This window comes from Sylvia atricapilla, chromosome 1 (genome assembly GCF_009819655.1).
Source record: "Sylvia atricapilla isolate bSylAtr1 chromosome 1, bSylAtr1.pri, whole genome shotgun sequence".
Classification (NCBI taxonomy): Eukaryota; Metazoa; Chordata; class Aves; order Passeriformes; family Sylviidae; genus Sylvia; species Sylvia atricapilla.
In genome coordinates this window covers 139,637,452-139,660,186 of record NC_089140.1, presented here as the reverse complement: position 1 = coordinate 139,660,186, position 22,735 = coordinate 139,637,452, and the positions used below count along the sequence as shown (strand labels likewise).

At 38.1% G+C, this 22,735-nt stretch overlaps 1 protein-coding gene across 5 annotated transcripts in view; it reads left to right on the top strand.

Annotated features, from left to right (window-relative positions):
- ENPP2 (ectonucleotide pyrophosphatase/phosphodiesterase 2) overlaps positions 1–22,735 on the top strand; it is a 72,036-nt gene that overhangs the window by 30,756 nt on the left and 18,545 nt on the right. For 4 of the 5 annotated variants that reach the window (XM_066335268.1, XM_066335259.1, XM_066335248.1 and 1 more), the window contains exons 9-13: positions 7,529–7,584; positions 9,759–9,824; positions 10,592–10,664; positions 18,942–19,053; positions 20,395–20,520. In XM_066335268.1, the coding sequence (XP_066191365.1) occupies positions 7,529–7,584; positions 9,759–9,824; positions 10,592–10,664; positions 18,942–19,053; positions 20,395–20,520 (433 nt within the window). Of the gene's footprint in view, positions 1–7,528; positions 7,585–9,758; positions 9,825–10,591; positions 10,665–13,762; positions 13,773–15,553; positions 15,712–18,941; positions 19,054–20,394; positions 20,521–22,735 lie in introns of all 5 variants that reach the window. The other variant, XM_066335277.1, reaches the window with a different exon arrangement.

Below are 22,735 nucleotides of genomic sequence, written 5' to 3'. Positions count from 1 at the left end.
AATGTGAGAAAAGGCAATTCAGAGCTGCAGGCAGATGTGTGACAGGCAGATTGTCTGGCTGTAGCTGAGCTGGAATAAGGTATGTTGTAAAATCTGTCAGTGAGTGTAGGCACTCCCTTGGCTAGTTATGACATGGGTTACCTTTTGGCATGGGTGGTGAGGAGGAGAGAGGGTGAGGAACATACCTATTATCTTTCCAGATGGAAGCAAAAAAATCAGGATCAAAAGTAGGAGCAGTGAAAGAGCAGCAGTATGTAGCATCTTTATCTCAGCTACAGCTTGAGCCACACAGTTAAAATCTGCTCCAGTCTGGAGTTGAGCTCATAGATAATCCTGTGGCTCAACTGCTGTGGGACAACTCATTAAGCAGCTGGAATTTAATTATGCATTGCAAATTTGATTCTTCATCTTACCTTAATTATGGTTAGGTAGGAGTTAGTGAAGATCTAATTGTTGGGGCTTATACAGATGTCTCTACTTTTAAACTATGATATTTTAGAAGTATGGTACAAGTCTATGAATACTTCATCACCTGCTGTGTTGTATGGGGAGCACTGTTAATTCCCACACCTATGCTACTCCAGGGAATAAAAGATTTTACTGGATGAAAAATGTTATATGTGAAGAGTTCAAGAGAGTTACGTAACAGTGGGTGACCTTATGCTGGATGAAATCTTCAGAGGATAGGGCGTGTGTGCATGGGGGTGTTGCATATCCAAGTAGGGATGATAAAATAAACCAATTGTTTTGAAGAATTGTTAAAAAGGAAACACACAAATCATGTAACGAACTGGACTTATCTTTGGAAAATTGGAAGCAAATGCACAGAGGAAGGACTGTAATTCAATCCCCATACACGTAACATGAGGGAAACCCGTAAGTTGGGCAAACCTGATAGAGTGGCAACAATAGCTGGATAAGGAGGTGATAGTTCTCCTGCAGAAATACAAATTATACTCTCCCTGCATGTGCAAGAATTGCACATTTGATAAGAGAACTGTAGATTTTTATAAGAGAAGATGTAATCTTTGTCTATGTATTGGTTAGACACAGTCAGTTTCTCACTCCTTTTTATAATTTACTTTAAATATGACATTGACATAGACTGCCAAAATAACTTATTGAAAGATAAGACAGTACAATTAAGGGGGTAGGAAGGGATACCTAGTCTGCATATCACAGGAATCCTGTCTGTCATATCACATATTCAGCTGTCTCTTTTTAGGTCCTGGGTATCAAACTGATGTACTCAAAACCTGCAGAGTGAGATATGATTTGAACAGGATTGGAATTTACTATTTTTTTGTGCAAGAATGCAGAAAAAAGTGTCTCAAACTCCCAGCCTTGTATTATAGTTAAAACTGCCTAGAAGAGAATGTCGTTTAACATTGATAGTCTTTGGCATACTTTCTTGCTCCTGGAAACTGGCCTACTGTATATGTCTCTATGAAAATGTGGGGGGGTTTGGTGGTCTTCCTTTTATTCTGTCTTTAGTTGTTCTGATACTCAGCCTTTTGCTGGAAAACTGCCAGATTACCATGGACATCAGTGGGATTTGGCAGATGAGTGTATGAATGTTTTCACTCCAGGAATTATGAGAAATTAATACCATTAGGAAAGGGAGAGAAGGGCGGAGGAAGTAGCTTGGAAGTGTTTCAGGGTGCTGTAGCTTGTTATGGGACTTCCTGATTTAGTATACAATGTTGATTTATTATATAACTTAAAACCACCTTGTTTTCAAAACAAAAGCGTTTCATAGGAAACAGCCATAAAACCACTCCTTACACTGCAACAGCATCTCACAGAAGTGGTGAGCATCAGGGCCCGTGGGGAAAACCAAGTTTACTGCTCATTTTTCATGATACTGACATTCTTGTTTTCATCCCAAGTAACTTTAGGCACTAAATTTAGGCCCCAGCTGTCTTCGGCTTCTGTTGAGCAGTAATTTTCCATGTCTTGGCTTGATGTAGTGAGTTTAAGCTTATGCTACAGACAATACACTGGCGTTTTTTTAAAGTGATCTTTCATGATCTTTAGAAATGAGCCATTGGCCTTTCTAAGGTCAGTAGAGGTAAGGTATAAAGCTGCTGGTTGGTGGTTAACGGGGACAGAGAGGCTCCTTCACAAGGTAACCCGGCTTGGATCTGAGTTTGGGCTCAAAACATGTCCTACAGTTCAGAAACATCATAATTATAAAAGTACTGATGGATGTTTAGGGTGCCTTGTATGTTGCTTTAAATCCGCTATCAACCTTTTAAAGACTACAACCTTCAAAAAAGGACTATCTTGAGATGTTAATCTTTAAACATAGTCATGACATTCCTAGGTAACAGACAGCATGGGAAGCTGTCTTTGTAGTCTTCAAGGTATGCCTGTGCGCATCAGCTATCTACACCCTATATATTAACTTAATATTCCTGATTCATCCAAATTTACATATTAGTATTTAGAATAAGACCATTATTGGAACTTTGTTGATGTTTGTCTGTCTAATAATGACAGAAGAAGCTTCAGAAAGCTGTCATCTGTCTTTCCATCCTGAACAGGTCTTGCGGTCACTTTGTTGATTAGGGGTAGGGGAAGCAGAAGGAGAGATGTCTGTAATTCTGTTTTATAAGTATTTCTTTTTATCCAGCTTGAGCCTTGAACAAGCAACAGGACTCTGAGTCTATCTATTTATTTAATAAACTTCTTGTACCAAAAATCTTTTGTCTGGACAAGAAGGCAATGCTTATTTGCCAAGTCTGGGAGAATGTTTGTGTCACATAAGAAGTGTGGAAGGGGCCGCTCTGCATTTTACCTTGTTGGCAGAACAAATTACAAATGATGTACATTAATACAGATGTATTAATTCTGCATGCTTGCCCCAGTCTTTTACACATGTCTTTTCTAGGAAACGCTGTGACTTCCTCTTTCCCACCTTTGCCTGGATGTGGAGGCAATTTCCCATTGCTTCATCAGCCTTTGATGCACCTGACACATCAAATACGTGTCATGTCAGCCTTTGTCAAGTTGTTGTTTATTCATGGAAGATTAAAACCGGGGAGGTGTCCTGGATTTAGGACCTGCTGTGCAGGTTTTCAAAGAAAATTCCACAGCTATCTTGAATAACTCTGGACTAAGTACTTGAACACCTGTGTGCAAGTGTGTCTAGCAGTAAAAAGAAGGATGAACCTGGGAGTTCTGTGTTCTATATGGTATTCCTAACTCACCTATTGCTTGGCCTTGTCTACTTTCCTCCATAAATAAAGGAGGAGAATTGTAGTCATTCAACACAGAGGCTATAAAAATGAAAGTAATTCAGCTTACAGGATATGTTTTATATATATCTAGGAAAGCATGTATACTGTTTCTTGGACACATGCCAGTGTACTAGGTTTGAATCTGTGATTGCATAATTTAACAGGTTTTTCTGTAGTGGAAAAGCTAAATATTGTTGATATTCTGTGGCACAGCTTGAAACACAGTGGTTGGTCTCTTACTGTTTTTCAAATATTTATTCCCCTTCTCTCTGCTTAAGCAAATTAGTTCAGAAACATGGACTTTATGGAGTTTGCAATACAATTAGGCTTCTCCCCTATGCAAGCCAAGAGTGGTGATTTGACATGGTTAAACAGCTGACTATAAAACTCTGACATATTGACAGTTAAACCCAATGTAATTGTGTATCACATAAATTCCATAAGCTTACAAATGGTACTGGCCTTGCAGAACAATAACCCGTATTTGCTTCTTAATTTCAACTGGTTTGAATGGACAAGGTTGAGAGGGCATCTGGTAACTTTTTTCTATCCTGCCCTCCTGCACAGCTTGTAGTCTGCCTTGAAAGACAATGAATTTAACTTAATGACAATGAGAGGTGTTCACCGGTGATAAGGCTGCAGGAAGAGTTTGCTGCCAACATTTCTACCAGAGTTATTATCCTATAGCCAAAGTAGTAAATAAACTTGTGTGCTCGCATCAGTTGCTCCAGTCTGCTGTATAATTTTGCCTATCTGCCAAGGAGTCTGGGTAACAAAGAGTATTTCTAGTAGAAACAGATATTGCTAGATTCCTCATCATTGTGTCAACTCTAAAAGGTGCTGAGTATTTTATTTAGAGCTTGATCAATGCAAATAGAAATTCTTCCACCTCAATATGGCTGCTTCTCTGCATGCTGAAGACATCCACAAATGTATTGTTGAGTAGCAGTTTTAGGTATCATAGTAGATAGTGTTGGATTTTCTTAGTTTGTGTTTAAATAAATCAAAGGGGTGGCTGGTTTGGGCTTTTTTTTTTCCCTTTCTCTTTAAAAACAAAGGAGAACAGAGGTCTAGTAGTGGTTTGTTGTAAGCTTGAGTTGAATCAGGCTCTGCTTGCCAAAGTCAGGATGGAGTCATTCAGACTCACCCAGATGTTGTAGACAGATAGGGGCCTTTTGATTTGCTGATTTTTGGCTTCAACAGATCCTTGTCTTAGCTATTCATCTTATTTCAAGTGCAGCAGACACCTGTACTCATCTCAACAGCTAATGCCAATGTAAATGCCTGCATTCCTGAGGCAAAATACTGGCAGGTGCAGCTTTTTCCTCTCTGAAGTCTGGGTGCCTTTAGGCTGCACTTACTGCCCTTAGGACTGCACAGCTGGGAGTGATCTCCACTTCTGTGGAGAGACAGACAGGTGTGCATGCTCTTTTCACTTGATGTTCATGAAGCCTTCATGAAGCACACTCTATGCTCAACGAGAAAAAAATACAGCAACCACTTTCTCACAGATGTGCTGGCTGCCTTGGCAATGTACCAATGAGCCAGTTATTCATCTCTCAGGATGACAAGTGTTTTACTTGCCTGCTGGAGGGAGAGTGTCTTTTGGCACTTTTTAAAAATCATTGCCTAAAATACACAGGGTCAGAGGTGAATTCAGCTGTGCTAAGACAGGAGCAGCACAGGACATCTTCAGCTGCTGAGGATAGAAAGTGGCTGGTCTCATTTAGATAACCAGGCAGTCTGGACAGTTTGGGCCTATGTGGGTCCAAAGCACTAGGTAGCACTAGAGTTTGCAGATAGTAAAATCCAAGCACAGAATTCCCTGGACTTAGTTTATTGGTACTTTCCTAGAGATATCTGCAAAATTATTTAGAATATGCAGGAACACAAACATTTTTAAAGAAAAATGAATCTGCTGTGGGGACAATGGCTTTCCAAGTAGAGCAAGACAGAGCATGACAACAGTGGGAACTGACACACATTTCATGTTGAATGTGTTTTTGACCTCCTTCCTCTGCCACGACTGGGTTTTTCTCTACAAATAAATCTGCAATGCAAAGGAAAATTTAATTGCTTTAAGTGTGGCCCTTTTTTCACCTGGGGATACCATGATGCACTAATGAATATGTAATGAATAACTGCCTTAATTAGACAGTATCTAGGCTGGTTATATACCCTGACTGTGCTGACTTATGTGGCACAAACAAGTGCCCTTGTGTTGCAGCCATACTTCTGACTGCAGTGATATGGTCACTGGGTTGTAGGCATACTTCTTCTTCTTTCCTGTTCACATGCATCCTTCTGTCCCATCCCTTCAGAGTTAGTATCCTGTGAAATTCAAATTTCAATGTCCTGAGATACTGAAAGCAATATTGCTGTTATTTAACTACAGCCCCCAAATTCCTATATAAATTCAAAGCAATTTTTTTTTCAGTTATTGTTGCAGCCACATCATCTTGTGGTCATTGTCACCATGCAAACTGAGTTGCTGGTGGAAGGCTGAGGCTGCACAGGCTGGGGGCAATGTTTGGGGGACTCCCTGCTTGGTAGCAGCTTATGTATGTGTAAATATGAACCAAGCCTGAAATCAGATTCTTGAGGAGAAGCATCTGAAAACACAGAGTGGGCTCCAAACCCAGGGCCATTCTGCTCCTGAACTTGCCACATGTATTTAGGAAAACATAATTTCTGTGGTGTTACTCTGGATGTAGTTTTCACTGGAAAAGAGGATACATTATCAAAAAGTTAGAATAAAATGAAAACAAATGACCTTTTATAGCTGTGATTTTAAATTAATTGGACTGAGTCCAGTCAAATTTGGTGGAATAGGAGAGGTAAGGGTTGTGTCCAGGGCAATGGAAGGACAAATGTGACCAATTGTTCCATAAATAACATTACAGTATCCGAATGTAATTGCTGTTAACTGTAGCCTCGTTGTGCAAATGATCTTTCATTACTATACCAAATCAATCTCAATTAAGACTGATGTGTGAATTATTCAGGCAGGACATTTAATGATGTGTGTCCAGATGACAGTTTATAAGTGTCTGTTTGAGCAAAGTACAGGGACTTTGATTGTATTTTCAGAGTTGATTAAAAGTAAACAAAAACCTGCAATTATTATGTAAGCCAGCTACATTTTGTCTTAACTCCTTATGAAGTGTATATATTTCAGTATGCACAAATAATGGGAGGAAATAACCTATCTCTATACACAGTGCTTGCCTTTAAGCCATTGTCACTTTTGCAATGAGTTTTGAGATACTTTGGATAGTTCCTTGCAAGAGAAATGTAGTTCTGTCGAGCTAAACTCGTTGTTTGCTTTCCTTGATTGTGAACCTTTCTGATGTTCCAACATTCTCATTCCCCTGCCTTGTATAGAGTCATAGGATAGAAAAGAGAAAGAGGGTGATGAGGATAACCAGGAGTATGGTATAGCTCTCATTAAAGAGACATCAAACCAACCCATGTTTGGAAAGGAATAGAGGGGAATATCATGAATGTTGTATAGAAGTGGGAAGAGAAAGGATTAATGATGTCTTTCGAAGTATGAGAATGGTGCCCTAACCTCACTGAAAACCACCAGGTTTTAAACCAAGCCAAATTAAAAACACACTCGTGGAGTGTGTGACTATGTTGCAGAACTTTCTGCTGCAAACTGGTTTATAGCTAGAAAAATAAAAGGGACTTGAAGGATTGAAGAAAGGGTTTGAAAATGTAGATTTTTTCCATGATTTTCATCAATCACCCCATTGGTCAGTCCAAGAAGTTCTTAAACATCTGTGTAGGAAGATGTCCCTCCCTGCAGTCTTAACACCTCATCACTCTCTTGTGGCCTCTTTTGTGTGATCTCTTCTAACACATTTTCTGTTGATGGCTGCTGATTGTAGGATAATTGGAAGAGGGACGTTTATGTAGCCACTGATTAGTGTTAAGGTATGTTCCTTTCTGAGTATCCTCCGAAACCTGAATGCTAAAAGGGTCAGGTGAGTAGTGGCTGGGTTTTGAAAATTAAATTAAATGGCCGTGAAACTTGGTGCTTTTAATTAAAAGCAATATAGAGATTTAAGGGTGAAAGTCTACCACCCAGGAGCTGACCCACTGCTACGGAGTTTGCATAGGTTTGTCACTCCACATTTTCAAATTAGGGCCGAGGCTGAAACCTGCAGTTTTCACGTCTAGGCTCAGAGTAGAAGAATGTGTCTTGAAAACATTTTCTTTTGATTTCAGGGAGTCATTAGAGATCTGAACGTGTTCTAATCCTCTTATATTTTCCTCATTAGATTTGGATTACTGCAGCCAAGCAAGGGGTGAAAGCTGGCACGTTCTTCTGGTCTATGTAAGTACCTTCTGTTTTCTGGAGATTTTTAACTAATAATTCAGAATTAATTCAATGTAAGTGTTTATTAAGTTGTTTTCTTTTCTCTAAGCATTTGGTAGGTTGGAGACTATCTGTAACCCTCTATTGTTTCATTTGTGCAATGTTTCTGATAACTGAAGCTGATGCTACAGTTTACTGCTTTAGGTTCATGCACCGACTTATAACAGTTATCTAAAGAAAAGATGTGTGACTATGTGAAAAATGGCTTTCACTTCAAAGTGTGTTTTTTCTTCCTTACTATTGCTAGCAATGCTTCTTAGTCCTCTGAGTGTGGAAGACTCTTATTGTGCTTTTATGTTAATTGACATCACCAGTCTAATTGACTTAAAGGTCTGATTCACTCATTTTACAATAGTCTGTCATCTGAGCAAGATATCCAATTTCCCTTTCCTAAGATGTCTTGAAGATCTTTGCTGTTTGTTGTCTTTTTAAAGATTCCAACTTATTTACCCTTGTCCCCACTGAAATGTATCTTTACAACCAAAAATGAATGAATTTTGATAATTTTTGAGGAATTCACATAGATCAGCTTTTTATTACAGCTTCTGGCAGGATTGCGGGAGCAAAGAAAACGTTTAAGCTACAAGACTGAAGTAATAAGGGGATTAGACTTTTTTTTTGTGTGTGATTCCTTTAGAAATAATTTTTACAGCTCTAAATATCATAAAGCATGTGGAGGGAATAATAAAGCACACCACAAGCTGATGGTTTAGGCTTGCAGGATGAAATCTGACAGCACTCCACTCCGGTGCTCTACCAAGCAAAGAAATGAATGTGATTCCTACACTCTATAGCTCCACAGTTTACATAAACATCCTGGCCAGTGCATGCTTGGGGATATAGAATGCAAAAAAGGTAGCCAAGGACAGGTTGTATGAATGGCACTAGTAAGGGAGTGAGGCAGTAAATTTATGTATGATTGAAGCCTATATGCCTTAAAACTGCTTTATTTCACTCAGTACACAAAATATTTTTGGGAAAATTTTCAGGCACACTCGGGAAAACAGAATTTTCAAAATATTTTTGTCAGAAATGAGTTATTGAAATAATAGAGGTTTTTTCATACTGAACAAGTAATAAAAATACAAAAATTGGATAGTTCCCCAAATTATTAATCCAGTTTATATTTTTACCTTATTTGCAAATTTTAGTATAAATTCTCATTTTTATGGTTTAAGTTCTCTATGTAGTTGGAGACTGAGGACTACTGTTTATCTACAAGGCATTAAAAACTAAGTTATTCCAAATGGCTGCTGCCATCTCTATTTCTCTGCCAGAGGTTTCCAAAGAGTGCTGAATTGAGTTCGTTGTGGTGACTGATGGTGGTGTTTGATTCCTATGTTGGGATTCTGCTATTGATCTAATGGATTCTGGACTGACTGTGCTCTTGTATTAAAATGACTTTGTGGTCACTGGTCTGCAGAGCTTTCCTAAGATGAGATATTTGGAAGTTTACAGCTGTTTCTAAGGTTAGTCATTCTCATAGCATGAACTTGGCCTCAGCAGCCAGGTGAGAATGGCAACCACTGCACAAACAGTAAAGTGAGATGAGTGTGTTCTGCAGAGTGAGAAGCTGTCAGAGTTCAAGTCCCTGTGCTGCTGGCCTGGTGTTTCAGATGGCTCTGTTCTGAGTCACACCAGCCCAGCCCTCAGTGGCTAATGTTAAGGCAATGAAAATTTTTCCAGGGTCTTGAAACAGGAAAAAGGAATGCTACTGGAACAGAGTGGTTTTTAAACTTGCACTGATGTGAGCAATATAGTGGATTTTACTCATGCCAGCATGGGTAAAAGGACAGCATATAAAAAGGTTCAACTGGGTTAAAGCCACCAGGATTGATATTTTATTTACTCCTGCTTAGAAGAGGTAGATTCACTGCTTTGAGTTCTGACTACATTTGCGAACTTTTAATCAACTTTCTTTTGGAGTATGTAGACATTCAGGAGGTCTGATGTGATTCTATTTGCAAATTGAGAATCAGTATTAAGCAACAAAGATGATACAGCATGCTACAAGCAAATTATGCTATTATGATAGCATTATGTTCACATTGAATTCAGTTCATAGCAAGCATTTTGTTGATGCATTTGGTATTCTGTGATAACAAGGTATATCTTTGTATTTTGTGGTCCAGTGTCATCCCTCATGAACGAAGAATCTTAACAATACTTCAGTGGTTAACCCTTCCAGACAATGAAAGGTAATTCACTTGTCATCTGCTGTTGGATAACTGCTAGTTTGTTTTCTCTTTATAAATAGCTGGAAGAGCGAGCAAAAATTTAATTCTGAAATTTGTTTTTGTCTGTTACAAGCCATCACTGATTTAAGGATTTGCTTGAGTTTTGTGTTTAGTGTGAGTTCTTTGGGATTGGGGGTTTTTTGTTTGGTTGGTTTGGGTTTCTTGGGTTTTTTCTCATACCAGCTCTTAACCATCAGCAGGTTGATTATTCCAAATAAATGTATAGTGTGAGTTTATTTCTTACCAAAAAGCATGTAGTTACACAGATTAACTTGGATTGTTCTTATCCCAGTGAGCCTAACATGGTTTAACATTGCCTTACAGGCAATGACAGTTGTAGAACTGAACACTAGGAAAATGTTAAGATTTAATTATGTTAAAAATGTTAATATTTTAATTATAAGTGGGTTTAACTACACAAGTTCCTACATGCTGCTGCAAGGCTTAGCTGTTGTGATTTTTACTACAAGGTTTAGGATGAGCATGTGTCCTCAGACGGCACCCCATGTGCCTCCTTGCGTGAATTCTTGGGTTTAATAAAACTGCAAAACAACTAATCATACCATGGAAACAAAGAACTGCTAAATAATTGCAGGATTCTGTGACTGAGAAACAGTTCTTTTTCCTCAGAGCTAAGTCACATTGGAAAGCTGACTAATTTGACTCGACCTGGCCAGTTTGTGTTTCTGTGGTGTTGTCAAAGGAAAGCTAACTTTTCTGTCTTTCAGGCCCTATGTTTATGCCTTCTACTCTGAGCAACCAGATGCTGCTGGCCACAGATACGGTCCTTTCAACTCAGAGGTTAGCACAGAATTGTTTTTTTCTACAGAAAAAACTACTAAAAGCCCTTAATACTGTTTTTCCCCCCAAAATAGTGATGCTCCTCAGGAGTAACATTTTTAGCAACTTTGTTTTCACCTATTTCTTCAGTATGCTTCCCCTCTGCCAGAAAAAAATAAGTTATCTTCCATAGGATTTTGTCATGTAAAATTCACTTCTGGGAGAAGAAACTGCCTGTGCCTTTTAGGAGGCTGTTTCTCGGCGTGATATAATAATGCAAATGGAAAGATTTATTTGGCAAAGACAGGAGTGTATTTGTGTGCAACAGCATAATTTAACTTTCCTGTAACAGTTTATCCTTCTGAAAGGTAATTAAAATATAATACAGAAAATATTGGGATAAAGTGCAGAGAAGAAAAAAGCTTTCTTTAAAGCTGACAGCCAGCAGTAGCCAAAGTAATAATTCCAGTCTGCCAGGAAATGTAAAAGGCTGCTAGTTCCAGTTTCATATAGGCCCTACAGGGGTTCAGAAAGCTTTTCCAATACTGTTCCCTCAGGACCATACTGTTGAGTTTGGAAAAAGTTTTAAAGCACCATAAGGCATTTTAATGAAAAATTACATGCAACATGCCGCAGTACTTTAACCCCTTGTTTGACTTTGTGTAGCTGGCTGGGACTGATGGGTATTGTTTCCCCAGATAACACTGTCCATGTGGCAAGAACTTAATGCACTTGTCTGGGACATGTGGGGAGGGAAAGAAAATACTGTACCAAAATATCCTGCTTTGAGTGGCTGGGATCTGGCATTTCCAGTGATGTCTGACATCATGCAAAGGTCCCCTAGTGTCAGTGCAAATGTATACCAGCAGATTCCCATCACAAGACTTCAGGTTATGTAAGATTTTTAATGGATAAGCAAATATTTGCAATCTTCAAAGTGTGAGGAAGGCAATGCCAATCTCCTTGAGCAGCCAGGTACCCAGCAGTAGTTTCTTATTTGTTTGGTTTACATCTGGTGGCTGTTCTTGATGGGAGGAGAGAGCAAAGAGAAGCAGCATTAATATTTTTTAGTATGGTTGAGTTATTTGGACTGTTTCTAAGCAGTTTGCAGCAGTTAAGAAGTTGCTGTGGGTAGCAGTCCTTTTGGAGCAGTTTGAGCCATGATCCTAGAGCAGTAGGTGTGAGGAATTATTCCAAGTCAGCACTGAAGCACCATGTTAGATGAAGAGAAGCAGCCCTTTTCCTGGATATGCAGGGGTTGAGATCTGCCAACACTTGCTAAATTGACTGACACGGATATGTGTCCTTGTTTTCATTTGGCTCAGAAGAGGAGTTGTGTCTGATTCAGTCAGGCAAGGTATTGGTAATGAGAGCTCTCTGGTTTAATGATGTATTTCTTAATAATACTTTATAGTTCCTCATAGTGAAAAGTTACAATTACTATATGTGCTTTATGATTGAAAACTCTAATTTTATTTATCTGGATATAACCACTTCCTTCTGAACAGAATTGTGAAGCTTTTTTCCATGGATTTAAAAGGCGAATAATAAGATGATGACATTGAAAATGTTCTTTAAATTGTGGTGTTTAACAAATCTGCTTAGCATCTAATGTGATAATCTAGTTTCAGGTTAATCATAAGAGTCTAAAAAGTGAAGTGTAGCAAAGTGTTCATAATAGGAAGTCATTATAAAAGCAAAAAGCCCCCAAAGACTCTTCCTGTATGGAGGTTCTTGTGGATGGTTATCTGAAGGATGATCTCTAATTGCAATGCAAAGCTTTGGCTCTTTATAAGTGAGAATTAATAGTTTTTGAGAGTTTTGCAAATAGATAGTTTATGTTTATACCATTTGTATTAAACACAAGAAGACCATGAAATCAATTTTTAGCAAATTGAGAACAGATGAGCTAGCAGACAAGCATGTGTGGGTTTGCAGTTCAAACGGTGGACCAAACTTTGTGAATGGAAAGCTAAGTACAGCTTAGCTGTACTTACATAGAATACAGCTGTGTAAGTACACAGATGCTGAGGTTTGCTAGGGGCCTGGTTTGGGGAGAGAAAAGCTAAAAGGAAGTATTTTATATTGGTTTTTTTGACACTGGTTTTAGTATAATTTTTAGGAGCTATGAAATTTACATCATCTGGAAGAAAGTCCTCAAAAGGATCCCTTTTAGCTAATTCCTTGATACCAAGAGCATGACTTCCCTGTGAAATATTTTTTTCCTGTATACAGCTGGCAGCAGTTAGACATTTTGAGTATTACTGACCATTTTTCCTCATGCAAAGGCAAATCAACCAAACAATAAAGTTTGAAAACAAACTTGTAACAACTCTGAGTTATATTTACAATGGGCTTCTTATTTCTTCTTTTGAAGAGTGAATATTTCATGCTGATTTTTCTGAGTGCAATTAGTAGTTTGAGGAATAGTTTTTTACCTTGAAAACCTCCAAATCTTTATTGGGATAAAGTGATTTTTTTTTTTTTTTTTACATTATAGTACCAAATAATGTTCTACATTTATTTTAAATGTATAATCTTAGAAGTCTAATGGCATCCAGATGGCTCTTAGATCTTTCCAGGACATGCACAGAAGCCTAGGTGCAGTGTGTCTTTAAGCAAAAAGCAAAGGGATACACTTAGATTTTTATTGGTGAATTGCCATTTAAATACGCTTAAAATTTATTGGTGAATTGCCAGTGTTTTTTATATAAATGGAATTGATATTATAGCTAGTCTCCACAAGTGTAACTTTGCATATACACTAGCATGAATTTCAGTGTAAATGAGTTGGTTGTCTTGGTTTTGGGGATTTTTCTTTTGTTTGTGGGGTGGGTTTTTTTGGTGCTTTTTGGTTTTTTTTTTGGGAGGTGGGGGGAGTGGTGGTGTTTTGTGGGTTTTTTTGGTTGTGTTTTTCATTTGGTTAGTTGGTTTGTTTTTTTTATTTTTGTCGGGAGGGGGTTGTTTTTTGGGGTTTTTTTTTGCTTTCAAAACATTTTAGGAGGTATTTCAGTGGATTGTATTATGTTTCCAGGAGCAGATATGGGTGTTATAAAATATATGCTTGCTTTTGATTTACTTCTGCCTTTTTTTTTTTCTTTCCCTCTGTGCTTCTGCAGTTGAACTCTGGTAGGTTGGTCCATCCAGGTCAAGAAGCAAAGCTTTGGCTGGCTAGTTACCCTTGTGATGTTACAGTTTCCTTCTGTAAGCAGGGAGGGATTTGGTTCCCCTCCTCCATAACTCTGTTCTGACTCTTCTTAAGCAAGACTAAGAATTGGCTGGTTAATAAGAACTTGGCTTTTTTTTTTTTTTTTTTTTTTTTTTTTTTTTTTTTTTTTTTCCCTAGCTAACTTTTTTTTTTTTTTAAATACAAAATATTCTAGAAATATACTACCATAAGAGCTCTAAAATACATCGAAATCTGGCAGTGCTAAGCCGTTTCTGCTGCTCCTCTAACATGCTGTCTTGAGACAGTCACTTCAGTGTTCAGACCTGGGTCTCCCGTGCTTGCGTGTTTCTGGCATTGTGGAGCTCTGTCTGAGCCCATTCACAGACAGTAAAATGAGAATCCTTCCTTTCCCTGCTGCTCCTCTCATCAGGACTGCACAAAGCTTGAAGCGTTTTAAAAACAGAAAACTCTGGTGCTGCTTTATTAAAATGCCTTTCTGGAGAAAGACGAATGAGACTGGACTAGAATCTCCTTTCCAGCTGCTTGCGTTGGAAGCAATGAAACAGCATGGCAGATGGTAACATCCCCTTCTTCCCCTTCCCTGTTTATGGAGCTCTTTAACTCAACAACTGGGAGAAGCTAAGTACATAGAACTTAAATAGCATCATAACCCTCCAACTCTCCCCCAGCCCGCTCAGCGTGCTCCGTTGCAGGCTGTGGTTTATCTCCTGGTAGGTGTCACCTGTCAGCTCTTCTCATGCCATCTCGAGCAGTGCCAAGAGCCTGCGAGTTGTGTTAAAGTCAGCCAGAGTGGGACAGTTTAAAATTATGAGCAAGTTGATTAATGGGATAGTAGCTTATTCTAGCTAGATCTTGGGGTTTTTTTCCTTGTATTTTTTTTCCCTTCCATAAGTCTATTTTAGGTAATTTTGCATTTAAGAACAATAACTACCCAGTGAGATGCCACAGTGGAAGTGCTAGGAAATTAAATTTTAAAAATGCCCATAAAGCTGATAATAAAGCAGGTAGGAGCACAAATTTCTCATGCACTGCCACAAATGTGCCCCACCCAGCTAATTTGAAGGATGTGAGCTCCATGTTAACTGAGTCTCACCTGTATAGCTCTGATCTGCAGACCCCCAAACAGTGGCAAGTGGAGTTCTGGTGATTTCAGTGAGGTGCAGGGTCTGGCACACAATAGTGGTACCTGCTAGTGCTATGGATGAGCACAGGTACTTGATGCCACTAATTCAAGCCAAAACATTGGTGTGGAAAACCTTGAAGAAGTCATTGAGACTGGACAGCTTCTAATGCTCATACTTGAACTGTCATTCAAGTGAAATGTTGCATTACCACCAGTACCCTGGACACTCATTAACTTGTATGCAATGAATTTTGCTGTAATTGAAATTAACTTAAATCTCAATAACAGATTAATATTTGATGACTAATACCCCCTTATATAACTATGTATTTTCAAACACAGAAGCCCCACCTATCTTTTGAAACACCAGTTTAATTTGCTTTTATGCTGTCTGCTCTTGTAACTGCTGTTCTGCTTTGAATACAATTTGGTGAATTCCTCCTTAAAAAGGGGTAGATCCTAAATTTGTCCAAAAGCCTAAATGTTTGATAATACCATAGCATTTATGCTTCAAGATTATCTGGCACACGTAGCTTTACTATCTGATGTGAGTTGAGACAGGCTTTTTTTCTGAGTCCAGACATCTCTCCCTGCCAGTACAGGAGAGTAGTTATGGCTCCCCTCTTACTCCGCCTAAGAGACCTAAGAGAAAGCTTCCTCCTAAGAGGAGACAGGAAAGACCAGTTGCAGCTCCAAAGAAAAGAAGAAAAGTACATAGAGTGGATCAATATTCTACGGAAACTCGTCGGAAGAAAGTAAGTTTCAAAAATTTATGATGCGAGTGCCACTTTTTAGGCACTACGCTGTCTTTATTTTTATCGACTTGGGAGTTCACTCCATGCTTCAGGTTGGGATTTTGCAGCCAGAACTTTTACAAATGTACTGAAGGACCTAAAGGAGGGCAGCTAAACCAGAACAAGCCTTCTGGGAGCTGTGTTTTTCTTGCTTCAGACTGTTTGCATTAGGGAAAGTTATCTTTATAATCTCTTTATATTTTATAATCCAGCCATCAGCTGGAGGCAATGTCAGAAAAATCCGTGGGGAGACCCTACCACTGCTGCTAAAACTTCTGAACTATTACAAGTTCTGCAATATGTTGTAGTCCCCATAACATCCAGCTCACGGGAGAGTGGTGATTATTTGAGGGTTTGTGTCTAGTCATCATGGTTGTGGAAGTGTCCTGAAAATGTGAGTAATAAAATCTGAAAAGGAAAGAACATTTGTTTAAAAGATACACATTTTTAAAGTAATTTTGTGACTTCAGAGGGTAAGGAATTTTATTGCAGCATTTCTGAATGGTGTGTTTACAAGAGATGGTGTGTAAGGAAAGGATCAAATAGAAATTGCTGTATTAGGGAAAAATGCAAGTGGATGAAGAGCGTTCCTTAGTGTACTGTCTTTATCCACCTGGCACTAACAATCTCCTTTAAGCTTAAGTATTTCTGTTTTAAGCTAGAAAAAAAAACCTTTAACACTCCACAGTACAAGAGGCTATAAACATTCTTCTCAAGAGGTATTTTGTAGGGATGTTTTTTGACTTGTTGCACAATTCAACTTTAAAGAGCTATTTTGAGACACATTATTTAAGTGTAAAAACATGGCAGACAGGGGCATGCAAAAAAAAAAAAAAAATCATTTATAGAATCCCAGGAATTTTCCAGGGAACTTCTAATGTTTTAAGATTTACCTGAGAGGAGAACTAATATCTACTATGGATGATACTGCTATTACTCACTGATTTGCCATTCCAAGCTGGCATGAAATAGAGTAGAATTAACATTCCTAGGGACATGAACATATGTTGCTCTTCTTTTGCCTGTCTTTCTCTGAATGAAAAGGTCATCCAAACTTACCCCTAAATAACTTTTTCTGATAAGTCAACTGTGAAAATTTGACATCATTATTTCAGAACTCCCCCCCTGCTATCATGTAATAGTTGCCATCATATCTGCAGGGTAATCTTTTGATGCTGTTTGACAGCAATGGAATGCAGTACAGGATGGATCCTACCAATTATTAAAAAAAAAAATTAAAAGTAAGATTCTTTCTTCCTTTCTTCCAACCTGATTTCTTCTACAAGAAAACTTGTGAGAGAATCCAGCTGTTTTTTGTATGTGTGAGAATGCACACCCAGCACTTTCACAATGCTACAAAACTCTTTATTGTAGCACCATCCTAGAGATTCATGTATCTCTCTATATATCCAATATAAAATGATTCTCTAGAGTCTTCCAAAGTTTGATATTAGGTGAAGGAAGGTTTATGCAACAGCTTAATTTGTTTGCCAATAAATCTTTGAAAGTTACATCTGGGTGGAGCTGTAAGAGGAGGTGAGATTGCTGAAGAGAGGATAGCTAAACGGAGCTATCACTTGAAATCCTTGAATCATGTTGTTGCTCTATCTTCTTATCATTGTTATTATTTTTAAAAAGAAGACTCAAGCTTGCTGACAAAAGTAAGCATTATGGGAAATCTGTCTGGATTTCCAGCTTCCTTGAATATGCTTTGGATAAAAGTTTGTTTTCTTATATGATTGACACAATATAAATAGAATTTCGTAAAAATGGAATTCCCATTTGTAGAAGAAACTTTTTGAATTGGAGAGTGAAAGAATCCTGAAACAGACAATTTTCTTTTTTTTTCTGAACTTGAAGGTTGCAAAGTTTTAACTTGAATGACTACTTAGGATTTCCTGAATTAAAAGATTTCAAAATTTTACCCTTTGTCTGAACCACTTCCATACGTTGCAGAAATTGTTCCTCCTGTTCCCCACCGTGATTCCTTCTCCTCTAAGTCCTTTCTCTGTGTATTTATAGTGCCACGTGGGAGTTGACATTTCCTCTCTTGTAACCTAGCAGACTCATTTAACATTTCTCCCTTAATGACTCAGGCAGAGAGAGAATTTCTGAACCATCTCTTTCTGGGTCACACTAACATGGTGTTTATTTTTGAAAATTGTGCCAAAATCTAGTTTTTTCTCATTCAGAATCTGTTTTCATTTCTCTTTGTCATTGGGAGAATTTTTTTATTGTGGGTACTTGAACCAGTCAAATCAAATAGACAAGCGAGGAAGAAGTTACCATCTAGTGACAACAAATGCTTCTCAAAATCAAAACAAAATAAGCCCTCTGCCTAAAATCCTACTTTTTCCGTCTCTGTGCCATCTGGTAAAAAATGTTTCATTTTCTTTAGGCTGAAAACGTATTCCTGTGTTTTGCTTTTTATTTTTGGGTTTTGGATTGGTTTTTTTATTTTTTCTTGTGGTTGGGATTTTCTTGTGTGTGTATTTTTTGTTTTGTTTCATTTTGTTTCATTTGTTGTCTTGTTTTTTAATGAAAAAGAAAATTAAATGAAGAAATCACAGTACAGTATCTGTGCCCTCTGGGGCCTACTGACGATTTTGCCAGAACTGTCATTTGAGCTGTTGGAAGCTCTTGGCATCGAAGCTGAAGAATGCTCTCTCTGAGCCCCATGTGCTACTCAAGTGACGTGCATGCTGTCATCCTGGAATCAGATGTCTTTTGAAGTGAATTTCATTAAGTGACTTGGCATGTGAATCCCAAGTCCAAAGCTTCATTTCATGTTCATTTTTTGACTAAACCATTCACATAAAATACTGTTTTCTTTTAAAAGCATTACTTTCCATCTGTAAGAAACAAACTGAACCCCAAAATCGCATCCGTTTTTCTACTATCTACACATTGTTTTACCAACTGTACACATGTTCATGGCCTAGGATCAGCCATAAAGACCTTTTGCTGTCTTGTGTCAGTGTCTCAGCAGGGCTTTCTCACAATGAAATGATGGTGTAGATATACAAAAGCAAATGGTACAACAACTGTAGGAGTAACAGCTCAGCCAAGGCTTTGCCTCTTGACCTGGATGATTTTCCCATCAGAATTTTGCCAAAGGACCCCAATTTGGTAGAAGTAGGAACATTGCAATGACAGAATTAACTACTTTTTCTTTCTGAATATTTATACAGATGATGGTGAATCCCCTGAGAGAGATTGACAAGACAGTAGGACAACTGATGGATGGACTGAAACAGTTGAAACTACATCGATGTGTCAATGTTATATTTGTTGGCGATCATGGTAAATTTTAAGCCATAATATTTATCAGAAGATAAATGCTTAAGCAATGTAGCTGTAAATATAATAGATAACCTAAATCAAAATCCCATTTAAGATTTTTTTGTGTTGATCTTTTTTCTGGTTTTTTAACTCTCCCAAAAAAAGCCAGTTGGTGTGGACTGGCCACTCAGCTCGCCTGTTAATTGTCATGGAGGGACACTTCTCTTTAACAGGGATCTGGATATTTACTTCTTTACTCAGAGCTTTTCAAACCTTGGTGTTTCTGATATCACATCCAAATGTAGTTCTTCTTGCATGTATTGGAGGGCTATAATTTGCTGAGAGTAATCTTCTTGTCAGTTTTTATGGAATGAAAAATTTAATAGCCTTGTTCTCATGCACATGAGAAGAATAGGACTTTAGATTGAGGCATTTCCATGGCAGCTAGTAGGTCAAGTTATCCTATTAGAAGACTGGAATGACTGGAATATCTTTTTAATGTCTATGGACTATAATACTGTGCCCTGCTTAGATAGAAAAGTCATCAAAGTAACGAGGTAAAGAAAGGAGGTAAAAAGATATTTCATGGTCAGACGTAATCACCTAAAAGCACAGATATTATTTGGTAGATCTTATTCCTTCAAACATTAGAGTAAACTTTGCAATATAGGAAATAGTAAATATTAGCAAAGATAAAAACAAAAAATTTTATTAAAGGAAAACCTGGGCTTGCATAACTTTTTAAGCAATGCCACCAAAGATCCTCTTCTTTTTAGATCTCTGTTCCTGACAGTCTCACATGAGCTGCTATGTCAGCCATAAAATGGCATATGCCTCTTTTCTGGCAGTGGGTAAAGAAGGGTAAGGGTCAGGAAAGATTTCCAGGGGTGGCAGTTTTGCTGAGTAACTCCTGTGGCCAACATTACATTCCTCCCCACTACAAGTATCTGCAAGAGAAAATTGTTTATCTGCGGCTGCCTTAGAACAGACCACCAACAGACAATACCTTTTGTGTGCTATTCCTCTTAAAATCGTTTGTTTAAAAAAATAATCCCCAAAGTAGTACATTAAACTAGAAACAGACTTTGATTTGTCCATGAGTTTAATTTGGAGATGAGTCAGTGCACACATGTTGTATGTGATGACTGTTCCTACAATGCTGTGACTGGTATTTCTCTCACACAGGCACTCCTAGTTTGAGTCCTACCAGTGTATTTTGTTGGAATCAGATGTCTGTAAATAGCAAGATTAGTAATCCAAAAGGAAATAATAGACAGGGTGTTTGGGGTCTCCTCTTTTTTTGCTCTTCTGGAAAATATGTTTATTTTCAGGATAAATTAATTTTGCATTTGCTTTCCACAGGGATGGAAGACACAACTTGTGAAAGAACTGAATTTTTAAGCAACTATCTGACTAATGTGGATGATATAATTTTGCTGCCTGGATCTTTAGGGCGAATTCGCCCTAGGTCTAGCAATAATCTAAAGTGTAAGTTAATTTAATTGTACCTCTTACATCCTGAGAACTAGACTGTATTCCTTCCTTGAAGTTATGCTGTCCAAAGGGTGTAAATCTGCAGGGTGTTAGCAGGAATTTCAGAGGGAATCCCACTGAGGAGAGCTGCTCACTCTCTTTCCAGTCTGTACTTCACAGACCCCACAGTGGTAGAATTGTCAGGGGGAGAGCTTAAATATTCTGGGTTAAACACCACTCTTTTATGTCAAGGAGGAATGGGAACTCCAAGCCAGTTTCACATGCCAGTTCACATGCCAGTTTATTCATGCACTTTTCTTCTCTGTCAACAAAAAGTATTTGGACGATCTCAGCACTGCACAGCTTGGATATAAAAAAAGAGTATCTGGTACATTTTATGAGCTAGTAGGAAAAAAGTGACTTGGTAATTTTGAATTCAGTAGTTTTATCATACTTTTGGCATAGATGAGAAGTCCTGTGGGTTGCTAAACAGCAACAGATTAGAGATGTTGAAGGATACAAGGAAGATTAGTGCGTGCATTCAGGGCCAATGTTGTCAGTAAAACTTGTTGCTATTTTGAACTATGCTTTTAGAAGTTTACCCTGACAGTGTTCGAGATTAACTGATCATGTGACAATAGCTCTCAGGGCTCAGGAATGAGTCCTCTGGTGAAATTAACTCTCCAGTTTCAAGCATTACAGACCAGCTGCCCTCCTTTTGCCTCCAGAGCAGCAGTACCAGGACAGGGCTTGTGCCAGCACGCTGACTGCTCTAGTACAGCATGCAAGGGCAAACATGGCTTTGCCAGCAGTTTAAGCTACCATGCAAGCTGTGTAACTCATAAATAAACCATAAGCACCTGTGTTTATTGCACCATATGCTTCCAAGAGTGACAACTTTTGATAAGAGGGGAAGATCAGATAGCTGGGATAGCCAACTGTTTCCTCACAATACTTCAGATACGCTCTGGGCAAGGACAAGTTTCATGGAAGGATTCCATCTTTGAAGATTAAATACTTCCAGAATAATAGCAAAAATCATAAGAATGTGGTAAAACATCCTTAATACTGATTTATGTATGCATTTATTTTGCTATAAACTTTTTTTACCTAGGTATTTATGCTCGAGGAATATATGATGAATATGTAAATATTTGTTGAAAATAGTGCACATGTTCAAATTTTGTAGACTAGCATGAGACTGAATTCCTACACTCCACGGTCTACTAAGAACAAATTTCAGTTCTGAGAAGTTTTTGGTTTTTTAAAGATCTTTCAATCAAGATCTTCCCAAATTGCTGAGAAAATTAAGTTTTCCTTAGAGAATGAATGGCAGTATGTTTCAAGAAGATCAGCTTATCTGTCTGACCTCTGAGTCATACCACTGGTTTTCCCACAATAATATTTACCTCTTTTGGCCTCTGCAGCTTCCTAGTTTGAATATTTGCAATTGTTTATAAAGCAGCAGTTTGAATGTAGAACAAAGAAGCATGTTTCTTACATTTAGAACTGCAGTTTACCTCCTTAAATGGCAAATTACCAAATTTCTTATTCTATATTGTTCCATAATACTGTCTCCATACTGCAAATACACCTTTGCAATGCAAAAGCCTGCAGCTTTTTGTTTTGACATGCAGTAGAGCCCATTTCAAACTCATCAAGATCATGCCTTAAGCAGCCAAAACAATAGTATTTGAACAAGAGATTTTTCACTTCCCAAAATATTCTTTTAGCCTATTTTTCCTCTCATGACTGAAAAATGTTAACCCAGCCCCCACCCCCCCTCCATGTTCTATGAAGAACATAGTTAGGATGGACCTTTACTGGGTTTGGGGTTTCTGCATCTTGCCTATCCCTTTAATAGCTCAAAGACAAATCCAGAATATTTTACTGTGGCTTTTCACTTATTCAGCAGTAGCCTATAAAATTGGTCAAATAGTAAAAGTGACCAAAAAATGCTACGTATTTATCTTGCTCCTTTGGCAGAGTGCATTTTTGCATTCAAGTGTGCTTTCAAAATTTTTCAGTGAAATTCATTGTGTTTGGGAATATTTTTTTATTTTAAAGTAAACCAGCCCAAAGCCTTGAAAGTATGTGTTTGCAGAAAACAAAATATGTATTAAGCTAAGGCCCAGATCATAAACCAGTGAGAACAGTACCTAAACAACTACATGTCACCAAGCCATCACACAGCATATGCAGGACAGCCAGGGGATCAGGCCCATCCAGC